Source organism: Naegleria lovaniensis (genome assembly GCF_003324165.1).
Source record: "Naegleria lovaniensis strain ATCC 30569 chromosome Unknown tig031, whole genome shotgun sequence".
In the NCBI taxonomy this organism is placed as follows: domain Eukaryota; phylum Heterolobosea; class Eutetramitea; order Acrasida; family Naegleriidae; genus Naegleria; species Naegleria lovaniensis.
The window spans coordinates 344,674-367,779 of record NW_025407853.1 but is presented as its reverse complement, the minus strand read 5'-3'; the positions used below and the strand labels follow the sequence as shown (position 1 = coordinate 367,779).

At 37.9% G+C, this 23,106-nt stretch overlaps 12 protein-coding genes across 12 annotated transcripts; 9 read left to right on the top strand and 3 right to left on the bottom strand.

Annotated features, from left to right (window-relative positions):
* Window positions 1–23: 23 nt before the first annotated feature.
* Window positions 24–6,710, top strand: C9374_008000 (uncharacterized protein; the record flags this gene model as incomplete). Its single annotated transcript, XM_044698029.1, has 1 exon — window positions 24–6,710. One exon carries the CDS (start codon window positions 24–26, stop codon window positions 6,708–6,710), a length of 6,687 nt encoding a protein of 2,228 aa, XP_044546114.1.
* Window positions 6,711–7,078: 368 nt separating this feature from the next.
* Window positions 7,079–7,833, top strand: C9374_007999 (uncharacterized protein; the record flags this gene model as incomplete). The annotated part of the gene is made up of 2 exons (XM_044698025.1): window positions 7,079–7,117; window positions 7,198–7,833. The coding sequence occupies 2 exons, from the start codon at window positions 7,079–7,081 to the stop codon at window positions 7,831–7,833; spliced, it is 675 nt and encodes a 224-aa protein (XP_044546113.1).
* Window positions 7,834–7,903: 70 nt separating this feature from the next.
* C9374_007998 (uncharacterized protein) lies at window positions 7,904–8,545 on the top strand (the record flags this gene model as incomplete). Its single annotated transcript, XM_044698024.1, has 1 exon — window positions 7,904–8,545. The coding sequence occupies one exon, from the start codon at window positions 7,904–7,906 to the stop codon at window positions 8,543–8,545; it is 642 nt and encodes a 213-aa protein (XP_044546112.1).
* Window positions 8,546–8,635: 90 nt separating this feature from the next.
* C9374_007997 (uncharacterized protein) lies at window positions 8,636–9,031 on the bottom strand (the record flags this gene model as incomplete). The annotated part of the gene is made up of 1 exon (XM_044698023.1): window positions 8,636–9,031. One exon carries the CDS (start codon window positions 9,029–9,031, stop codon window positions 8,636–8,638), a length of 396 nt encoding a protein of 131 aa, XP_044546111.1.
* A 205-nt stretch (window positions 9,032–9,236) lies between these two features.
* On the top strand, window positions 9,237–9,551 carry C9374_007996 (uncharacterized protein; the record flags this gene model as incomplete). The annotated part of the gene is made up of 1 exon (XM_044698022.1): window positions 9,237–9,551. One exon carries the CDS (start codon window positions 9,237–9,239, stop codon window positions 9,549–9,551), a length of 315 nt encoding a protein of 104 aa, XP_044546110.1.
* A 123-nt stretch (window positions 9,552–9,674) lies between these two features.
* On the top strand, window positions 9,675–9,917 carry C9374_007995 (uncharacterized protein; the record flags this gene model as incomplete). Its single annotated transcript, XM_044698021.1, has 1 exon — window positions 9,675–9,917. The coding sequence occupies one exon, from the start codon at window positions 9,675–9,677 to the stop codon at window positions 9,915–9,917; it is 243 nt and encodes an 80-aa protein (XP_044546109.1).
* Window positions 9,918–10,005: 88 nt separating this feature from the next.
* On the bottom strand, window positions 10,006–10,686 carry C9374_007994 (uncharacterized protein; the record flags this gene model as incomplete). The annotated part of the gene is made up of 3 exons (XM_044698020.1): window positions 10,006–10,173; window positions 10,233–10,337; window positions 10,495–10,686. 3 exons carry the CDS (start codon window positions 10,684–10,686, stop codon window positions 10,006–10,008), a joined length of 465 nt encoding a protein of 154 aa, XP_044546108.1.
* Window positions 10,687–11,053: 367 nt separating this feature from the next.
* C9374_007993 (uncharacterized protein) lies at window positions 11,054–12,696 on the top strand (the record flags this gene model as incomplete). Its single annotated transcript, XM_044698019.1, has 2 exons — window positions 11,054–12,245; window positions 12,302–12,696. 2 exons carry the CDS (start codon window positions 11,054–11,056, stop codon window positions 12,694–12,696), a joined length of 1,587 nt encoding a protein of 528 aa, XP_044546107.1.
* A 328-nt stretch (window positions 12,697–13,024) lies between these two features.
* C9374_007992 (uncharacterized protein) lies at window positions 13,025–14,182 on the top strand (the record flags this gene model as incomplete). Its single annotated transcript, XM_044698018.1, has 1 exon — window positions 13,025–14,182. The coding sequence occupies one exon, from the start codon at window positions 13,025–13,027 to the stop codon at window positions 14,180–14,182; it is 1,158 nt and encodes a 385-aa protein (XP_044546106.1).
* Window positions 14,183–14,300: 118 nt separating this feature from the next.
* Window positions 14,301–15,976, bottom strand: C9374_007991 (uncharacterized protein; the record flags this gene model as incomplete). The annotated part of the gene is made up of 4 exons (XM_044698017.1): window positions 14,301–14,716; window positions 14,784–14,838; window positions 14,885–15,343; window positions 15,389–15,976. The coding sequence occupies 4 exons, from the start codon at window positions 15,974–15,976 to the stop codon at window positions 14,301–14,303; spliced, it is 1,518 nt and encodes a 505-aa protein (XP_044546105.1).
* A 1,278-nt stretch (window positions 15,977–17,254) lies between these two features.
* Window positions 17,255–18,379, top strand: C9374_007990 (uncharacterized protein; the record flags this gene model as incomplete). The annotated part of the gene is made up of 1 exon (XM_044698016.1): window positions 17,255–18,379. One exon carries the CDS (start codon window positions 17,255–17,257, stop codon window positions 18,377–18,379), a length of 1,125 nt encoding a protein of 374 aa, XP_044546104.1.
* Window positions 18,380–19,355: 976 nt separating this feature from the next.
* C9374_007989 (uncharacterized protein) lies at window positions 19,356–23,076 on the top strand (the record flags this gene model as incomplete). The annotated part of the gene is made up of 2 exons (XM_044698014.1): window positions 19,356–21,772; window positions 22,011–23,076. 2 exons carry the CDS (start codon window positions 19,356–19,358, stop codon window positions 23,074–23,076), a joined length of 3,483 nt encoding a protein of 1,160 aa, XP_044546103.1.
* Window positions 23,077–23,106: the final 30 nt, after the last annotated feature.

Below are 23,106 nucleotides of genomic sequence, written 5' to 3'. Positions count from 1 at the left end.
CTTTGTTTGACAAAATTCCAACCATGATCACAAAACTGAGAAGAAAAAAAAGTAGCAGCTCTAAAACACCTACTAGCCCTGACGAGGCTATTACCTCACAAATGATGAACACTAACTCTCTAATTTCAAATCCAAGTACGTACACAATGCAGACAATTGGTGGTGACACGGAAAAAAAACAACGATCATCTCCCAAGTCATCTGAAAAATCTCAAAATATTCCTCTTAAACGAACGCCTGCCATGAACGTTTCCAGTTCTTTTCGCCTCAGCATTATTGAAGGGAGATCTGGAAAATCGGCAAAATTTGAGGAAAGCGAAGACACTTTTGATAACATCTCCACATGTCACAGTGTTTACTCGAATGCTTCTGTTCCTATGATAGGCCGTCCTACGAAATTAGAAATATCTTCTTCGGCTGATACACCAGATTTAACAAGCAATTCCCAAGTTGTAATTGCTAGCTCAGAAGTTTTAGAGAAGAAAAAATCGCGTCTTAAAGGCTTTTTGAATATTTTCACAAAACGAAAGGAGAAAACGCCTGCTACTCCCAACTCAAGTCAAGACATGGCAAAAGTTTCGTCGGTCGATGAAATGTCACAAATGTGCTCTTATGAAGAACCAAAATTAACAAGAGCTGCTAGAGAAGACTCGTCCGATTCTGAAGCCATGCTAGTCACGGCCGAAAAAGAAATTGAATTTGGCTTGTCTGTTTCAAATCTTACACCAAAAATTTTGAGGAGAGAAATTGAACGTTTGGATGCTAGGGGAGAAGCAGTACGAGGAATCATTGAATTCATTACTGAAAAAATCAGTGTTGACGAAGCGGAGAAATTTGCAGAAAAGTACAAGTCGTTAATGCATATCTCGGATGATCATCCACTATCTTCATTATTTAAAGAGACACTACTACACCACTATGATTCAGATCGACTTAAATCAGCCTTAACCAAAATGAATGAGCATTTTTATTCAAGCTCAATAGATTTGAGAAAAACTGCTAACGCAGCTGAGAATAGCTCGGTTACTCCATTGGTCCTAATATGGATACAAATCCAATTATTTCACTATATTGACCAAATTCGATTTTTTCCTTTGCAATTTAAATGCATTCCAATGTATGTTGTTGAGTTTATGGAGGCAGTTATTAGGTTTAACTATGACTGCTATCCAGAAACTTGTGAAATACCTCGAATGAGACCATACTTTGGTGAAGAAGATGAAATAATGGAAGACACAAGAATAATAGACGAAACTGAATTAATACGAGTGTGTTCTTTGTTCGCAACTGAAGTCATGAAGACTAATGCAGCAAGAACACTTTGTACCTTACACGAGGCTCACAAAACAAGAACAAGGCTGAGCTCATTATATTCTCTTTCTATTAATTTCTCAGCCATAGGGCATGGAGCAAAATGCAGAATGAACGCAGCTCTACAAAAATTTTCCATCTCCATAATGCAAGCCAGAATTCGTGGTCGTCTCACGTTTTCGTCACTAAAGGAGAATATGAGTAGAATTACTACATTACAAAGTTTGACACGGCAGGCCAACCAACGTCAGCAACTCTATTTATCCAAACAATTGGTTATTTATTTACAGTCAAATTCAAGAAAAATACTAATTAGAAGCAGTACTGAAAATATGATTTATCAAATTACGATATTACAGTCACTTTTGAGAGGAAACTCCAGAAGACAAGAAGTTTTCGCTCAGCTCGAGAAAATCCGAAAAATCCAGGCACTTATCAATGCAAAATATACCACCTCAATCTTCAGGAGGAACTTGAACAATGTTAAAACAATCCAATGCATGGCTCTAAAAAGCATTGCTACTGGCAATTGTTGCTCGAATTTTAAGAAAATTCAGAAAATTCAAGCTGTTGCACGAGGAGTAATGCGCAGAGAACAGTCCAATTCAATGAGGCACAATATTACTGGGCCAATTGTAACAATTCAAGCCGTAATACGAGCTCAAAACCAACGAAGGGGCATATCTGGTTTGCTTGAACAGAGTAATGTCATTATTGCATTTTTCAAAGGCGCTATTCATAGAAATGTTCTCTCTGTTGAAAGAAGCCACAGCTTGAGCCTGCAGGCTGTTTCCAGGAAAGCTCTTTCCGAAAGAAACTTTACTCTCACTAAACAAGTGGCATCACAGTTGCAGACTGCTCTGAGAGGCCTTTTCCAAAGGAGGGATTATTCTGCAGAAAAAAACAGTGTGTTGATTCTTCAGGCAAAATTTAAAAGTAGACTTGCTACCACTGAACTGGAAATGCATAACTCATGCATTGTGAAACTGCAGCTTGTAGCAAAACAATATTTCATACAGCGTGAAAAACGAGAAAGTATCCAACGATTAGAACTGTTTCAAGCCGCTGTTAGAAGATTTATGATCAAAAGAACATTTGTGAGCTGTCAACAACAATCTACAGCAATTACCTGTCTTTCTAGAGGAGTTATTGCTCGAAACCAATACTTTAAGAATGTAAATTCTATCCATACACTTCAGGCCAAAGTTAGAGGAACTACTTTCCACAATAAGCATATGGACATGGTTGGTTCAGCAGTGTCGATTCAAAGTTTTTTAATTGGCTCTCGTTCATACACCAAATTTCAACACATCACTAACTCCGTGCTTCTATTACAGGCATCCCTCAAAGGCTCATGTCACAGAGATCGTGTACATCAGGACGTTAATTCTGTAAAGGCTTTGCAATCAAACATGAAGTCAAAGTTGGTTCGTGCAGAACATGAATCAAAACAACAACAATTACGCATTCTACAGGCAGTGATTAGAAGACATTTGACCGCCAAGTCAATGCATACGCAGTTGAATTTTTTGCAAACTATTCAAATTGTTGCCAAATCTTACTTAACAGGGCAACATCATACAACATTGGTGAAGACAGCGTCATTCCTTTCCTCAATGGCTCAAGGACACCAAAGTAGAAGACTGCATCATGTTTCGTTGAATCAAATCCTGATCATGCAAGCAAAGTCAAGATCCTATATTCAGAAGCTCGATTGCTTGCACAGATTCCAGCAAATACATGTCGTTGGAGCCATTGTCTTATCCCATTTGAGCAAGAAGAGAATGAACGAAGCTAAACAAAGTTCCTTTTTAATAATGGCTGTGTTGCGTGGGTTTTCCACTCGAAAACATTATGACAGATCATGGACTGCCATTCACAAGATACAGCAAGTGTACCAACATGAACGAATCGTATCCAATTTTTCTTTAGAAAAAAGAAGAATATTGATTCTGCAAGCACTTACTCGAAGCTTTATTGCAAAACAACGGCTTAATAACTGCCAGAACAAGATCCCGACATTGCAAGCCGTAATTTTAGGCAAAATCACAAGAAAGGAAATCAAAGAAAAAAATTCCAGCACCAAGAATATCCAACAAGTTATTCGCGGTTTCAATGCAAGAACACAATACAAACAACAAATGAACAGTGTGCTTACCATTCAATCTGCTGCTAGAAAGAAGAAGCAAGTCAATACTCTTAGACATTACCATCACGAAATTCTCTGTGTGCAAGCATCAATAAGAGGATTTGAACAGCGAAAAGCTTTTCGGATATTTGTTGACAAAACTGTTTGCCTTGTACAAGCAGCTTCGCGTGCGAAAATTGTTAGAACGAACAATGAGCACATACATAACAGCATTATTTTGTTGCAAGCTTTATGTAGAGGACTACTGCAAAGAAAACAATTTATTGAAACCAAAGAGTCACTTTCTATTATTGACGACACGCTACAGGCATACAAGCAAAGGACAGGTTATTTAAAATATCTTTCTGCAATTCATATTTTACAAGCATCAGCTCGGTCAGCACTTGACAAAAAGAATATTTTCAACTCTATACCACAGCTGATCTACTTGCAAGCATTTCTTAAGGGATCCACCCATCGAAAGAATCATTTCATTGATTTAGAACGTTTAACTCAGTTGCAGAATTTTATTCGAATTACAAATGCTCAAAAACTCAAAACTGTTGAAGTTGACACAATTACACAAGTACAAGCATTTGTTCGCAGAAGACGGGAACAAATGTATTTATCTCATTTCAAAAACAGTATTATCCATGTTCAAGCGCTGATCAGAATCGTCTGTAGAAAGAATTTTTTGCTTTTGAGGGACAACACTCAAACAATTCAAGCTTATGCCAAGTCATCATTAGTACAACACAGCTTTAACAGCTTGTGCTCAAGTATCGTGGCCATTAAAGGCTTTTTAGGGAGTGCTCTTCAAAGAAAAGTATTCAAGAGCCAATTGCAAAGAATATGGACACTCCAGGCACTCTTTCTGTCCTCAATAGAGAGAAAGCGATTTCATGATGATCAGTCAAATGTAATCGTAATTCAGTCTACAATTACAGGTCACATGGAAAGGCAACAAATTGAGTCAAGGTTACAATTAGCAAATTTACTCTCAGCCATGGCACGCTCCATCCCATACACTCGCAATTTCGAACAAACGAAACGCGTTACTATACAGATGCAAGCTTTTGCTAGATCACGCCTGTCAAAACCAGCACTCAAATCATTGAAACATATCACATTGTTGCAGGCTATATCGAGGAGATATTTAGAAAATAAGAAACAAGACAAGTATGCTGTCATGAAAGCGTTGACTGATGGCTCTATCGTACGAAATAATTTGAAAAAAGATTTGTGCCGTATTGAGCAAATTCAAGCTTTAGTCAAGGGAAACTTGGAATTATCATTTATGAAGAAGTCGATGCAAGCAGTACGAACACTTACTGCTCTGTCTGTAGCAATTGTTGAACGAACGAGATTTGTTCAAGTTACCGATCAAATTACAAAGCTACACACTGCAGCACGAGCAACCCTATGTACTCATCAATTCAAGAAAGACTTGGAACGAGTTCAAACTTTACAAGCGGTAATAAGAAGATCACAATGTGCAAGAAAATATCAAACACAACTAGGATTGCTAGAAAAATTACATTCATGGTCACAACAAAAAGTAGCATGGGCAAGAAAAGAGAAAGACCTTAACAGCATTGCTTTCATTCAAGCAATGACGAGGAAGCATTACGCTATTTCCCAGAAAGCTGTTAATCTCAATGCTATCGTCAACATTCAAGCAGTTGCCCAACGATTAACTGTTCAAAAGTCTCTAAAAGATCATGTCACAAGTATTACTTCCGGGCAAGCCATGTTTAGATCAGCCCATATTAGATTGGAAAGTAATAAGGTTAAACATTCTATGACAGTTGTTCAAGCATCCATGAGTGGCTATGCAGCACGTAGAAATTTTTTAATGAACAAGTGTGGTTTGCTTGTCCAGGCCTTAGTCAAAGGAAATACTGAACGCAAGGTGTTTGCCGTTCAGATGCAAGCTATCATATTCATACAGTCTAGAATAGCAGGTCATAGATTGAGAACGAACATGAAACTTCAATTATGCAGCAATGAACAGTTACAATCTTTAGTGAGACGTTATCAATGCTGCAAAGAATTCCACGTAGAAAGAAATCGAGCACAATTACTTTCTGCTCTTCTAAAGGCTGCCGTCGAACGAACACACATGACAAGCGTATTGGACAAACTGGCGGTCATTCAAGCTTTCTTAAGGAGGCGATTGACCATGATTCAATCTCACTCTTTGATGAGGCAGGTTTCCGAGATTGAAGCCATCTACCATGGACATCTAGATCGAAAGAAATATGAGAACATGAAAGGACATGTTATCACCGTTCAATCCATGATGCGAGCTTTGATTGCATCTAAGGAAAAAGGGAATCAATTGCAAATGTTAACCAAGTTGCAGTGTCTGTCCAGATTATACTTGTGTCGAAAGAACCTTGTTAAAACAAAGGTTACCATTTCTATCATGAAGAGAACAGAAGTATCTTGGATTGTGCAGGCTAGCATGAGAGGATTCATAGCCCGAAAAGAATTCAGAACTCTCCTTTCAAAGAAAACAACACTTGTTGAATGTATGAACGCGCTCATGAAACGAAAATCCATTCAATGCAAATTTGAGTCAATGAAGAACTCTTGTTCCAAGCTTCAAGCAAAAGTAAGGCAACTACACGCTGTCAAGAACTGCCAAGCCCAAGTTTTATCCATTCAACTAATTCAAGCATTGGCTACAAAGAGCAGCACTTGCAAGAAACACATGGAGTACATGGACCACTTAACCCTCATTCAGGCAGCCATGATCAGTTGTCATGAACGCAAGCACAATTTCGCCTTATTGCAACAAGCAACTCTCATGATGGAATCTGTGGTAAAAGGTAACCTGGTACGTCAAAATTTACACAAACTCCAGGACCATGTTTTGATAATTCAGTCTCGTGACAGAAAACTCAACTGCAAACGTCATTTCATTGCAGAAACGAATAGAATACATGTATTACAGGCTATTGCTCGGTCATTCATTGCTCGAAATCAGCACGCCATAGCTGTTGGACAGACGAGAACAGTAATCACACTGCAAGCACTTTTGAGGGGAATTCAGCAACGAAATCAAGAAATGAGATATGTTAAAGAGTGTCCATCAAAACTCTTACTAGTTCAAGCGGTGGCCAGGAACATTCTTGCTAGACATCAGCTAACCCAGCTCAAGATACAGCTCAAAGAAAAGTTCTCACTTGTTAAACAGTTCAAAATGGACGAGAGAAAGCCCGGCTTGGCTTTATTGTCATCGATTTCTTTGCTCAACAAAAAGTAGAGTGTTTTAACAGCTTCCTGTTTGTACAGGGTAAAATAAAATTGGGACCCTGGTCAGAGGCTCACAAAACTACTGGTGACGCAAAACAAGTAGAATCACAACCTAGATGTTCTTCTCCTGGTGTCGTTGGAAGCAGATAGCACTATCAAGGCTGCGGGTCGAATCCTTCTCGACGAAACAAGAGAAGTCAACTCAAAGGACGACAACAAATCTACTGCAACAAAAATTCATGCATCACGGTATTAGATTCTTCAACATTGCCGTCTGTTTAATACTCACGCAGAGTTTCCAGTTGACCTTTGGAATGTTCTCACACAAGGTTTAAAGGTGCTCGAACGATCCAACGATTGCCAGTGCTCACAAAAAAAATGTCGGAATTCATCCTCCACTACTTCAACATTCAAGCTGTAAGTATTTTCCCAGTCGATCAATAATTATATATTATTGATATTCATCATCATTATTAAATCTTTGGCATGTGTTTTAGAGAGCTGAAGCTGCCTATTTGATTGCTCTCCACGGACAAGTTCCACACTTTGAACGCAAGTTTATTACTGGCTTTGCAGAGAGCGATCTGAAACAACAAGCTCCATTCGGTCAAGTACCTTTGCTTGAAATTGTTTCCTCCAAGACGTTACTTGCTCAGTCTATTGCTATTTGCCAATATTTGGCAGAGCTCGGTAAGCTCCTTCCATCACAACAAGCTGCAAATTCCTCTGAAAACGTTGCCTTGCTAGATGCTCTTGCTTTGCAATATGTTCTCGGAGTGGATGAATTCCGTTCCGAAGCCTATCGTTTGCATAGAAATACTACTGATGAAACAAAAGTCAATGATATCAAGACATGGAAAGAAGGAAGAATGCTCTTCTTCTTGGGCAAGTTTGAATCCTTTTTGGAACAATCAAAGAAGGGATTCTTGGTGGGAAATGAATTGAGTTGGGCCGATCTTGTCTTGTATGATGCATTGTACGAACAATTGTTCTTGTTTGGAGACGATTTTGCTCAAAAGTATCCTGCTTTGAATAAGTTGATGAAACATGTTGAAAGTTTGCCAAATTTGAGTGGATATCTTGGAGATGCATCAAAGAGACCAAGTCCTTATATTCCAAAATGGAGAAATTGAAAGCTAGGTGTTGATCATGGCCAATAAAATTCAGTCTTACTGACCCATTCTTTCGCCACCTTGTAAAAAAATGATTTTTTCAATTCCTTCTGCATCTTCTAAAATTCAAGTGCAAGTGCTGTTACTGCAAAATTGTACCTTCATTCAACAACTGGTTCATGCTCAAAAGCCAACATGCGTAGCTGCTTGTATCAATCCCAGAATGATTCCGAGCCTGTTTGTTCTGCAAACAACCCTTCATCATGTCGTCTTGGCAAAGAATGAACCTAAAGAGGTGGAAACAGTAGATCAATTAAACTCAGAAAATATCACGAGTAGTAGTGCCAACAATAATGCTCAAACGAGTTCCGGAGGGTGGAAGACTCAAAATATTCATACCGAATTATTGTATAAATTAAATCCAAAGAGAAATATTGGACAAGCGTTCAAGAATTTTGGAGCAAATGATCATTCATCGGAGAAGGCTGTGCTATGTGTTGCCTGTAAAGAAAATGAAAATCCAAATCTCGAAAACTATATATTTTCGAATTTTACTACAAATGGTGACAGTAATTTGAAAATAATTTCGGATCAAAAGGAAATTGATGAATATTTGAAGCGTCATGTAGATACACAAACCATTTGTAAATTATTTAATTTCACAAAGGAGGAACTTTCGAATAATTTAGAGGATAATATGATTATGTATTTAGCTGTCAGAGATTTTAATTGATCGACAGTCACAGAGTGAATCTGACACGTGTTTGATTCAACATGTTAATTTTAAATCCAACATTCTTGAAAACCATGTCACACAAATTTATTATTTTGTCTTTGTACTCAACTCGAGCTTATCTTGTAAATCATGAATTTTCTTATGCATGGCATTAAGCCCCACTAAAATCAATGACAAGACAGCACCAATTGCACACATGTAAAAGTTTCTTTGGGCTCTAAATTCTTTCACTTGATGTAAAAACTTTTGTTTTACACCCATATTTGGATCTTGGGTTAATGTGTGTTGTGCCGACATGTGTCTAAATTCCATCACAGCCAATACAAGAAATAATGCAACAAGAACAAATAATCCAACTTTTGCTTTATCCAATACTCGCATGATTTTTGTACGTGCAAATGTTGGGATCGGAACAAACAACAGCAAGAGTGCAATCACAGAAGCAATAGCCAGATAGAAACTGGCAAACCACCACATGCTCATTTTTGTTTTTTTTATAGTTGTGCTGCAATAAAACAGGACATGATGATGGATACAAGATGAAAATGTTGGAATGCTGGATGATCGCTCTCTGCAAAGCCAGTAATAAATTTGCGTTCATTGTGTTGTCATTTGAGTTTTTTCGAAATTAAAAGTAGAATTGATTCTTGTGTCCCTCTTTATGATCTCCATTTAAAGCTCTTAAAAAATGTCTCTGCAGCACCCACATGAGGCTGTCAATGCCGCAACCAACACGGCATTGTTACATGGCTCTACAAATCGCCATCAACATGAAGAATCATTGGATATACCATCGCCTTCAAAACCGTATGAACATGTTCTACAACTCCATCATGTACCTCATTCCGATGAAGATATTTCCTCACACCCACCCAGCAATAATTTGAACAATTCCGATGAAAGCCTTTCACCACCCTCTCATACTTTGAATGAACTTTTAGAAACTGCAGAACATGCAGTGAAAGACAAGATTGAAGTCGTGCTACCTGATGAGAAGAGGTAACATGTAAATAACTACACGTAAATAACTGTTGACTCTTTTACAAATAGAGCAGTAAAATAAATTATGTACATTTTTGGAAATTCGTTTTTTTTGAACCTCAAGCTTCAATCACACAACAAAAAAATGTCTGATCTTACACTGAAAGATTTTGTGAGAGATGTGTTCGTAAAGTCTGTCGATTCCATTGAACATTCAGTAGTTGGAGATTTGGTGAGCTATGAATGCCCGAACTGTCACAAAACTCAACACATCAAAGATTATGAAGGAAATGTAGTTGAAGGGTTGACTTGTCCTGCATGTCATTGCAGAATAGAGCCCATTGAAGAGGAAGAGGAGGAATCGAGTGCAAATTTAGAGAAGAAATGATTACGCTCTTGTGTACATGTAAATAAATGTATTTCAATAATTAGAAGTTAATAATAGTATGATGAAGAAAATAGACCATATATGATAATTATTTGAGGACTACAAGAGACTCGTGCTGACCTCTTAGATAGGCCATATCTTCTGCAGTGTGGTTCAGAATAGTCTTGGTCGATGTTTCAATGTTGGCCTTAATTAAAATTTCACAAATTTCTTTATAGTTTCTAATCGCAGCATAATGAAGGGCTGTTCTTCCAGTCTGATTGATTTAGAGGTCGTCGTTTACAAAAATGGCATGATGAGCAACATGAAACTTACAATACCATCGAGCTGATTGATATTAATTCCAGGAACACTAAGTAAATAGTTGACAACAGGTACATGACCGCTGTCACAAGCCCACATCAATGGTGTCATTCCATACTAATTTTTGAAAATTTAATCAAAAGGTCGAAATCAAATAACAAGTATAAAAATCAAATATTGTAGAAAATTCAAATAAATTCCAAAATTTCATATTTTTTGGATGAATAGAAAATAATCATTGACCGCTACAGCAACGCAATCCAAACGAACATACATATACAAATCTGTCATCAGCCAAGTTTACATCCAAACCAGATTCTATCAACTTTTTAACAAGGGCTACATCCCCTCTCCGAGCACTCTCCAACAATGTCATTCCTTCCGAAGCGGCCCCAACCGTTGATGATGAAGGAGCACTATCCACGAGCATGGGATCCGAAGGCACCACAGACTTTTTTCGAGGCATTTTTTTTTAATTTATTAAATTTCATAAAAAACCGTTACTTTTTCGATCATTGTGAGGTACGTCTCTTGATTTAGTTGAGTACAACAAGATGAGATTTTGTTATTGGAGTCTCCAAATGAGACTGCGGAATGAACACTCAATTTCTAGTTCAGCAAAGATTTTTTTGAATTTGAAAAAAAATCGCAACAAGCCTTTTGAGGCAAAATCCATTCAACGTTGAATTCATCGTCATCATCATCAAGGTCCCATCGGGTCAAGGAAGAGAACGGTGGAAATATTTGTATTTTAAAAATCTTGTTGTAATTTACAATCTTCAACTTGTGGAATTATAGTTGGAAATACTAGTAGTGTGCCATATATTACAAAAATGCTATGGACCAATGATGACAACGATTGTAACAATGATGAATCAATTCATTGTTCAAAATCGGACGACAATGAAAATATCCGAAAATTTAAACATCATCATGATAATCATCAAGATTTTCATACGCCAACACAACAACAACCTTTTTTATTACCTCCGCAACAGAGAAAATCACTTTGCAACTCTTCATTATACATCATCACAACATCTCTTCTACTATTACTAGGCTTATTTGCAATAGTATCCTTTCTTTCGCTGCGATACGCCTTTTCTTTTCATTCTCCGCTTTCTCTGAAATTTTCATCTTCCTCCAATACCTTATCATTTATTCACAAACAAATCCATCCTCTTGTCTCCATAACGTCAACATCATCAAATAATGCAGATACGTCCATCACGCAGAAAGTAAATGATGCTTGGGAAGATGGTGAGAGTATTGGCGACTTTTCAGGACTAAATCTCACATATGGACACTACTTTCAACGATTGTACATTCGAAATAGTAAGAGAAAATCAACAGCACATTGGCATTTTGAATCGTGCCCAATACCACAAGAAACATCTTCTGGAATTGATGGTTCTCACCTTCAAATTTCTAGCTTTGCTTCATTGAATGTTATCAATCAATCAAATCTTGTAATCGATTATTTATTATACCCAAGTGGACATTTAGCAGAACATCGTCATCATCATACTGAATGGAGATTTGGAAAGGTCCTACTCACTGACATTGTTTCACTACAAGACGTCATTCGACAAAAAGAAGACAAAAAGAAATCACCATCACCAGCTCTTTTGGCCTCAAGCGATCATCACGTACAAACGGTCATGAATCAAGTCACCGATATAGATTCTGAGAGCATTCTGAAATATATTTTCCTAGGAAGTTTAGAATTTTTTGTTTCGAACACGAGTGAGAAAGAAGGAATACCTACTTCAGATTTTACCAAGCTCTATACTCTCACTCCTGTTTGCTTTTATTTCAACCAATTTCAATGGTCAGAAAATATTTTTATACCTGGCTATCCTTACTCTGCTGGAAATACAGTTCTTAGTTTACAAGCCAATCCCAATATGAGTTGTGCTGACATTCTCAGAAGAAAGGCATTTTGCAACGAGACTTCGAATGTGTTTGTTTTTGAATCACCTGGTTCTTGGACTGGGTTCTTACTTTTACTTGTTGTACTGGGAGGTAGGTCATGGAGTTTATGAATTTTTATTTTCTTAATATGTTTCACGTTTTTACAGGTATTGCAATGGTTTTCAGTGTTATTGGAGGTATTGCTCTTGTTGTCTTTGCAGTTTCTTGGTTTAGTTGGAAACTTTACAAAAAGTATGACCTTAATAAGAAGAAAGCTACAATTGTTAGCTCGTTAGATCGTCATGACGACAGTCAAGGTGATGACTTTGGTGATCGACGAAGACTTTTACACGGTGATTTAGACATTGATTCACATGTTGAAACACAACCACAAGAAATTTCTCGTCGTTCGTCACAACCCAACACGAATTTGGAAGGACCAAATAATCTTAGATCTCATTCAAGAGTGAATTTAACATCTCCCTCACCAGTTGTTTCAACAGCAGAAGCTGCCCACTTGCTGGGTATTACTGGAAGAAAACACTTTAGGTTCTTCCAATAAATTCATCTCATTGGACTCATTTGATGAATTTACAGAATTGTGTTTTTAGAAATGTGTTTTTTGATTCACGAATGTGGATTCACAAATAATTTCTGAATTGAATTTGATCTGTTGAAGTATTCACCTTCTCAATACCAATTCCACGCATAAATATCATTGGTGTTAAATCATGTGGTACAAATTTTCATTATGGCTATCATCTTGCATATCCACCCTAAACACACACACACGGACATTATCCTTATTATGTGAAATGCATGATTTATTTTGTTAAAACGACCCTCTCAAATAAGAACCTGTCATGCATTTCATTGCATCATCAAAAAAAATGTTGGCCATTGTGTTGATCGTTTTTCTTTCATTCCTTCCCGTGATTTTGCAACAGTTATCTGGCAAGTCAAGGACATGTTCATCATCTTCAAAATCGGCAATAACATCCAGTGCATCTTCTGGCTCACAAACATCATGTCCAGTGGTCAATAAAACTGAAATCAACCCAGTAGCCAGCGTTCCAGTGACAAGTGAAAGCGTCAAGGAGGAAATTGTTGTTGAAAGAGTGGCTGTTGTTAGTGAAAATCAAAATCAGTCGGAAAACAGTGAAGCATCTGTCAACAATCAAAATGAAGACAATGAAGTTTCCACTACTATTGAACAATTCGAGTCATCTTCTCAGCAAGAAACAATCGTCTCAACTGAAATGGAATCCACTCGAACATCCAACAACAAGGAAGACACCACACAATTTCAAAGCAATTTAGATGAATCGAATGGATCCTTTATTTTAAAACCTTCCAAGATTGTGAAATATATTATTGGTCCATCAGGTTCAGTCATCAAACAAATCATGAGTGAAACCAATTCAAGAATTGACATTTCAGATCGAGATGAAACCTCTAAATTGGTGAAAATCAGTGGTTCCACTCCATCCTCATTCAATCTTCAAAAGACTTATCAACGACTCATGGACGAGTTGAACAAGTATGGATGGAAATACGAGTCTGAACACGATGAATTTGTTGAACACTTAACCGAGTCCATGAAATTATTTAAAGAATTGGAAAAGAAGATTAAGGAACAATCCGATCTCATGTCGAAATGTTTTGAGGAAGCATCGAAAGCGTTTGAGAGAGGTGAGAAAGCACTCGCTTCACAATTGAGTGAAGAAGGTAAACGTGCTCAAGAATTAATGAAACAATACCAAAACGAGAGTGCTCAAACCATGTTCGATCATTTAAATAAGGATAAAAGCCAAGATGAAATTGATTTGCACGGTCAATATGTGGATTTTGCAATGAAATTCTTGAAAGAGAGAATTGAACAATTGAAACAAGATCAAAAGAATGAACTCACCATTATATATGGTGCTGGTAATCACTCCGATGAGAATGGACCTAAAATCAAACCTGCCGTGTTGAAATATTTGAATGAGATGCAAATGAAGTATGAAGAAAAAACTCAAGGAAGTATTTTGGCAACTCTTGTCTAGCTCAACAAGTGTTGTTACAAGATTCTTCTTATGGGCACTGTGTTTTGTCACATCTTTGAACTCTTGATTCATAAACAAGGGTAAAATTATTGTTGATTCAACTTTTAAATACTCAAGATTACATGATTGTGCAACATCCTTTCTTTTTCTCTTCCGTACCGTGATGCTTTTCACAGTAGGCAACTTTCTTCTCCAGCTCCTCAATTCTTGCCTTTAACCTCTTCTCGTTTTCAAGTAGCTCATTAATTTTCTCCAAGCGAGGATCTCCTCTTGATATTTTCAAACGGTTCTTGATTTGTTTTGCTCTGTCAGCAAAGTACAGTGTGCTCAATGATTCCTCTGCATTGACTTCAGCAGGAGAAATGCATGAAATCATTAGGGTGTATGAATTTCCCCCAAGCGAGTCTTTCAATAATCGGGTTAAACATGAGCTTCTGTATGGAACAAATGATGTTCCTTTCACAAGCGCATTAATGACATTACCAAGATTGGAAAGAGACAGATTGATTTTGGCACCTTCTTTCAATCGATCACCTTTTTGACAAGTACGAGAACAATGGAAACTGTTGGTTGCCAGGTTGTCTGTGTCAAAATAACTTACCTGTTGCCTCCGTTGAACTCGCTCGTTCACTTCCGGCCAGATCCACCAAAGATATCTGTACATGTCATTTGAATTGCTAAAGCACTCAAAATTGATCTTACCTTATTTGTTCTTAAACTGAACCCTTCTTCGTCACCCTTATCAATTTGTTCCATGTGAATCGTTAGAATTGCATGCGACCTAGAAGACATTTCATTCATTTTTGTCTCGGCAACAGTTCTGTGCTTGGACCCCTCTTCTAGAATTTCATTCAATTCCTTTTCACTTTCTATTGGCCTTTCGATGATATTTGTAATGTAGGTTCCCTTAATTTTATCCTCCCTAATTTCGTATTTGTGTTTACCCATTCCATTTGATAATAAATCGTTAATTCCTTCGTTGTAAATTTCACAGTAGGACGCCTTAATGGTAATGTCAATTTTTTTCTCCTGCTTTGTTACGTATTGAAATAAATCTCTAACAAATCGAGTCATTATACCTTCTTGTTGCTCATTCCCTTTAATTCCTTCCATTGTGTAAGTTTTTCCAGAAGATGTTTGTCCGTATGCGAAAATGCAAGCCTAAACTATGCTTGTAAGGATCATGACCATTAAAAAAGTACTCACATTGTATCCAAGAATGAACCTTTCCAACACTTTAGCTCCACTTGCTTCATAAATTTGTTTTTGTGTCGAGTTTTCTCCGAATACATTGTCAAAGTAGAAGGTCTTATTTTCCTTGTCTTTCCTTATCATTGTGATTTTTCTTTCGGTTTCAGACAAAGTCAGACATGAAGAACTTTTGAGAGATAACTCGCGCTGATTGAGCGGACGGGCACGAACAATGACTTTGATGTCTGTTTCATCTTCGTTTTTCTCTTCCGTGCTGTTTGCATTGTTATTATTACTATTTACATTAGTCTCTACATTTACAGAATGTACATTCTTTGATTCCAATTCACTGTTGTTTTTGGCCTTCGGTTGATCATGTTCATTGGAGGCCACTTCCGAAGGAGAAGGCTTGGTTTTAACCTGAACTACTTTCGTGTCGTTCTCAACTCTCTTTTTTTTCGGAGTTGGCTCTCCCTTCTTCTTGTCCTCCTTTGACAACATTGCTCCTCCCTTCTTTCCTGCATCAGCTCCTTTACTGGCCTTTACCTTATTCTCTTTACTTGATGATGAAACCGTTTCGGTTGGTACTTTTGTTTGAGGCATTTTTCTCTCTTGAAAATTTAAGCACAACGCAAGATCTCTCTTCCTTACAATCTCTGTGCAGATGCCTCCAGTGTGGTTTAAAGAACACAAGCTTCATGTGTTTACAGTACAACCCAAGACGTACAGTCATTGGATAGAAGAACGGATTGCGTGTCTATCCTTTTTGAAATTCAGTTACATTGTGTCATGAAAGCACACCTTAATGATTGTAATATTATACCTCGTAACCGAATGACTTGTAGTAGTAGTGGATCCATGGTCTGCCCAAGTTTGTTTCTTTTGCCCGTTGTTATGGAGTCGTCACCAATAAAGCACATTTAAAATGGACAATAAAAAAGCGCTTGTTCGTGCACGCTGTTTCTGATTATCCCTTGCCCTTTCCAAAACCAAGCCCGGCGTGACCGATTATGAGAGCGTGACCAAATTGTTAATGTCCAAGTTTTACACTTGAATATGTATTAAATGTCATGAAATTGAATGCCACTGGAGATGGAGTGGAGATGGAGCGTGCACGTGTTGTTGGATACATCAACCTTCTCTTTCATTCCAAGAGAGGCATAAAAATTTCTAACGCGTGATTTTCGAAAAAGTGCGAATAAAAAATCGACGATTTTTTCGCGATTTTTTTCGAGATCGAAATGAGCGACATTGATGCGTTGTCGTTTTGACTTGATGTTGATTAACATCGAAATCCTTCAAAATCGATTTCGATCAAACTCGAAATTTATTAAGTTTTTGTCTCATCATGCCAGATTTCCTTGCAATGATGAACAAACGATTTGATTAACTTGGGTGTAACTTGATCAAACACCTGCTCCATTATCTCTTCGAGAGAGTCAACCGAATGTTCATAGTTTTTCAACTGTGTTTTCATCCATCCGAAAAGCAATTCAATGGGATTGAAGTCAGGAGAGTATGGGCTTTGCCAAAACACACTCTCCATACTTTCCACACACCAATTTAATGAACTCAATTTGTTCTGGGGCTAATTTTTGACCTTGGATATATGGTCTTAGTTTTTGAGATATTTGAAACACCTGTCTTTTGTTTGAAAACTCGTCTTTCATCGTTTGTGAATCGATGTTGAGTTGCTTTTACCATGTGGAAATCGATTTTTTCGAGCAAAATTGATAAGAAATTGTTGAGAAAATCAATTCTGCTCGATTATGTTGAATTGTTTAATGTTCTCATATCGAAAATGTTGAATTGAACGACATTGATTTGTGCGATTGTGTCAACGTCAAAAAACAATAACAACGGTTTTCTCACTGAAAAAAAATGGGCAAAGACAAAACAAAGTGGAACACGTTTGATCGTTTTTGCGAAATACTCGCAACCACATTACCTATTTGTTCAAATGAGCTCTATTCTCATGGAATGACAAATTCAAAAGCAGCAAGCAAAGTTTTCAAGAAGCTCCAATTAGAAACAAAAAAAAATACAAATTTCACATTTCCTACTGCTAAAGGTTCAAGAAAATACAAAGATGGTTTACCAGCAACATGCAACGCCCCAAAAGATGACAAACGTGTGAAAGATTTTTTTGATACTTTCATTCAAGAAAACAAGAAATGGATTGTTAACGAGATTGAAAAAGAGATTTCTGCTCACTCCAACAAAAAACAATCATTGGCTTCACAAATTCAAGGTGACAGTAGTGACAGCGAATCAGAACATTCAGATCGGGATGATGAGAAAGATGATTTGGATTGGATTGATGATAATGGCAACGATTTGCAGGAAGTTATGTATAAAGAAGCGCAAGATAAATTGAGAGACAATGCGAAAAAGCGTACAAGAAAAGGTGATACAGACAAAAGCGTCTCTCCTGTATTCAAAAAAGCTCTTGCTTCTATTCAAGAAAAATCATTGGTCATTAAGAAAGAATTGGACGAGTCAAAGACCAAGGATACACCTTCAATGGCTCCTGAGCTTGATATATGTGGCATGGATTTGCATGATATGTTTGATCTTGATCCAAAACCTGAGTCAACACCACAAGTTACTACGTTCAAATCACCTGTTTTAGAATTCCAGATTTTCAAATTGGATCAGTTAAAGAAGCAAATTTTTATTAACGCTAAACAAGACTGTGATACTAATGATAAGGATATGCAAAATTCGACAAAGTTTTTAAAAACTATGAAAGACATGGAAGAAAATAATTCAAAAGTTATTGCAGATCAATTATTGAAAATTCAGAAAGAAAAGGAGGAGTTGCTTGAGAGATTTAAAAAACAAGAAGAAGATATTGCTAAACAAGAGGAACAGTATGTAAAACCTTTGACCAAATTGGTGAATGAAGTTGCAAAATTGATTGAGGTAAAGAAAGAGAAGATTAGACAAAAAGAGGAAGAGGAGAAAAATCAAATAGAAGCAAATTATCAGAGTTTATTTGATTAAAGGTTCTTCATGATCGATTTTTTCAACTCTGACGATCAAGAAAATCGATTCAGGTCGATCATAATTGATTTTTTCGATTTTGGACGAAAAACATCGACGTTGAGAAATGAATCGTGTTGAGGTAATCGATTCAGGTCGATCGTAATCGATTTTTTCGACTTTGCACGAATAGCATCAACATCGTATCTCGTCAACATCAAGCAAAATCGTTTTCGGGAAGAAACGTCCAAAAAATGAGGGTTGACCGAATTTGAGCAAGTCGTTTTCGATTTTACTCGATTTTTTTTCGCACTTTTTGGAAAATCACAATACAATGGCGTCACGTCCAAAATGCATGAAAGGACAAAGCGACATTTTTTTAAATAATCAAAATCTCAAAGTCAACCATTGTTCAATCCACTCACAACCTAAAAAGAGTGAGAGCCTCCTTCATCGTCCAATGCCCTCCGTTGCTTCATAACCTTGCATCTTCTCTTGGTGGTGAATTAACAAATTGTTTTTAAAAAACAATAACAAGTAACAGCCGTCATTGGTGATTTCACAAAAGAGTGAGTTGTCACTTGCAGCCTTTTGATTCAATTTTTCGATTGATACAACAACAACTTCAATTTCTATTATTGTGTGGTCCGTGTATTTTCTTTGCGAAACAAACTCAAAGAAATACCTAACTTCAAACACAACAGCACCCACATACACAAACCTCCTCGTGCCTGGATTTATCTCTCCCGTTTATATTGTCGTTGGAAGATTATTCTACATTCGACAAGTGTGATTCTTCTTGCAACTCGCTAACACCATCATACACACACTAGAACGAACGAAACACCTCTTGCACTGTTCACCTCTTCTCTAGATACAATCTGACCAAGTGCAGTTGTCATAATTGCATGCGATTAAAATCCAGTGTTTCTTCAGATACTGCAACAGTTATACTTATGCGTTTCATAGAGTCATCAAAGCCTTTTATCGAGTATTAATGAAGAATCATAGTATTGAAAACAACAACACGACGAAAGAAAATCAGAAATTTTCTGCTACGACTATTAATCAATCCCAATCTCAACATTTCCAAATTCTAACATCTTCTCCAACTTGTGGACCCTACTCGTTTGAAAATTGTGTTGCTATTGGTCATCATCAACCACAAGACAAAGAATTGGAAATCACCGATACTTTATCATCTGCCCATGTACATGCATCCCCATCCTCTTTTTCATCATTATCGGTAACGATAGCAACAGAAACACCGTCCAAGCTACCTTCCCAAAACACCTCTGAATTAACTTCTAAAAGCTCCTTATTTGAAACAAACAACGCAAGCGTCCACCATAGAAATACTCAACTTGAACCCACGCTAAAGACTTCATCAAACTTTACGGAAGCATTCAATCGTGATGATGAGGAAGAGAAGAAGAATAAGGATACAGAAGTTCTACCTCCCCTTTCATTGACTCGAGCTCTTGTAGTCCAAAACCATGATGATGAAGTACTACTACACAACAAAACCTTCTCCTCATCAAATAGGTCGACAAAAGCATCCTCTTTTTCCCAACAGCAAGCCAACCAATTATCACCAAATCCAACTCTCCTGCCAGCATTATCATCACTCCATGATGATGTTGTTGTTCCCAATGATGATAACCGTTACAAAGCCCCAAATATGTGTTCGCTAAATCCGGTTACCACTGTGCCTAGTTCCAATATGCCTTTCTCCGTTCCTTCTTCATGCTCAGCACAAATTTTTATTAATTCAGAGATGGACAGTGCGATGGATACCTCCACGGTAACTGCTGATTCAACACGCTCAAGCCAAGAAAAAACAAAATCCACTCCAACTACTAATACGTTCATGCTACTTGACGATCCTAACCCCTCCTTTTTGAAATCTTACAAGGCCACGAGCAAAACAACAGCGACGACCACAACTCTCCAATCTGCATCTGCCTCTCCATCCCTGAACAACATGTTCACAACAAACAGTGTTGGTAGTCAAAACAGTTCTAGCTCTGGCACCCATCCAACAACACCTTCGTCGTCACCGAGAAAACAGTTCCATTCTACAACAACAAGTGCAAATTATATGCCATTGAACAGTACAACGAGTGGCGCAGCAGACTCCTCACCACCTCTTGCTGCATCTTGCTCGTCATCGCCCTCTCTGCAAAACCAAAACGATTGGTCAACGACTCCAACTCCACGATCGTTGAATGTAATGCATGCAATTCGAACTGTTTCCGCATCTCAGATGCATCATGCAGTAGATGAGAACCATTCACCGATGAATCATTGCTCGAATTCGACCATTCATAGTATGGCAAACACACTGAGAACTAGTCCTCCACGCGAGGGAAGTGGCACTACTACAACCGTCTCAGAGTTTCCTTACCAACAACATCATGTGGTTGCACGTCATCTCGATCACATTGAACAAGAATCCATACTTTCAGATCACCACTCGACATGTATGATAACGACAAAGCAAGAATCCTCCACTTTAATACCCAACGCAGATAACATAATGAACAATTTGAGGGCAAATCCAAATTCATCCAAAACGATCAGCTCTAATATGTCCACAACCACATTATCACATGCATTGAAACAGCAACCAATGGCATCTACCATGGACACCGGCCATGATTATTTCTTGTCTTCATCAAGTACAACAAAAAAACAGTTCATGCATTCTTCAACTAGTACAAACGATGTCTCAACCTCGTACATGACATCTACTGCTTCACCTGCCTCGCCCGCGACCACTATCACCACCACCACTAATACAATCACTCATCCTCCATTACTACCTTCATCATTCAATGATTCACCTAGACGACACGGACAACCCTACAACAAGACATCTTTTCAGAATCCCACTGTGGTCAGTGGAATTGGTGGTGGTGGGGACATGACATCTCCTTCTACTATCGCAGATAATGCTACAGTTGACCCAACATTGCTGCAAGATAGGTTTATTAACTCCAAATTAAGTAAACCCAAAAGTGCTTCCGAGGAGAAACTTTATACAACAACACCAGTGCCAACAAGGAGTGAAGCTAATATCATGCATGTTGTTGAGTCATCTACTGCCAATGAAACTCCTCACCAACATGCTCATCTACATGCACATGAAGAAACCACCGATCAGCACTCCCATGAAGATGAAACCACAAGCGAACGAGATCGCCTCTCAAGACGGTCCTCCATTGTTGAATCCATTGCAGCGGAGGATGAAGGTGTTGAACATGCAACCACTCCTGTGAAAAAACCACCTCACAAAAAGAAGGGTCCTAAAAAGAGAGAAATCTCTCGACAAGACATGGAGAAGTATTTTCATGTTTCTCAAACGGTAGCTGCCAAGTTATTAGGAGTTTCTGTGAGCACTCTTAAAAGGAGGTAAGTATCATGACACGACTGACAAGCACGTTGGTTTTTCGAGACTATGTTGTTACTTTTGCATTTACCTTTATTTGACATGTAATGACATGACCTTGCACATGCATGACGTTGACCAACATCTAAACTTCCATCATGCATGTTCAACAACAACAACCATTCCACACCACATCTCTGACACACATGCATCTCCGCTACTACATGTACATATTCTCGTTTCACAACATGTAACTAACAGATTTTATGAAGAATTTAACATGAAATGGCCCTACGTGCCAACGAAACAACTCACTTCAACATCGACCAGTTCTTCACTCGCCAAAAGAAAGCACAGTAAATCGTCGGCTTCTTCCTCAGCTACTACGACTGGAGGAGCAGATCATCACTCGGAGGATGCATCAACCCCGATTTCAGCCGAAGACCAAGACTCTCCAAAACGAAAGAAGTTGGTGACCAGTAGTGACATGCAATTCTCGTCTTCAACAGCTTTTCGAAAGCCGTCCATTGGTTCAGCACAAACAGATTCTGCATCGAGTTCTGGAGAATCTAATCCAATGAAGGTGCGTCAAAGGATTGATCCTAGTCATACATTTATGGATAGTACTCAACATGCAATGCATCAATCTTTGAATGTACCTTCTCATCATCAACAACAACAACAACGAATAGTACTAGATCAAGAACGATCAGATTTATCATACCCACGCTATGAAATTCATCATCACCCTCAACAGCACCGTCAGCAACACACTCACCATTATTATCATCCTCAACATTATCATCCACATGAACATTTGGAACCTCATCAGCAACAACACGCTTATTATCAAGATGGTGAAGTTTCAAAGGGATCTTCCTCTTCGTTTATTCAACGTCCTTATCCTCATTCAAGTCATTATGTTGACAAACGTATTGCTTCTTCTCGTTTGCATTCACAACAACGACAGTATGAAATTTCTTCTCCTAGCTCACATCACTTTCAACATACACCTGTACATTCAATACAACACTCTTCTCAATCTTCACTCAATCAAACAACCCAACATTATGCTCCATTTCAAACTTCCGTCATGAATCAACCTAGAAAGTCACTCTCGGATACCTTTCTGCATTTTAATCCACCCATTATTCCTTTGAATCGTAGAGCTTCTGAATTGCTTAATAATGAATTAATAGGAGCTTCATCATCCTCGAATACCACTCCTTCAACCTCTAGGAATATGAGTGAAACAGAAGACATTGCAGCACATCAAATTACCTTACCACCCATTTCCTCCTTACGTCATCACCAAGATCGATTGTGACATGTAAATATTTGAGTTTTTGAATCATGA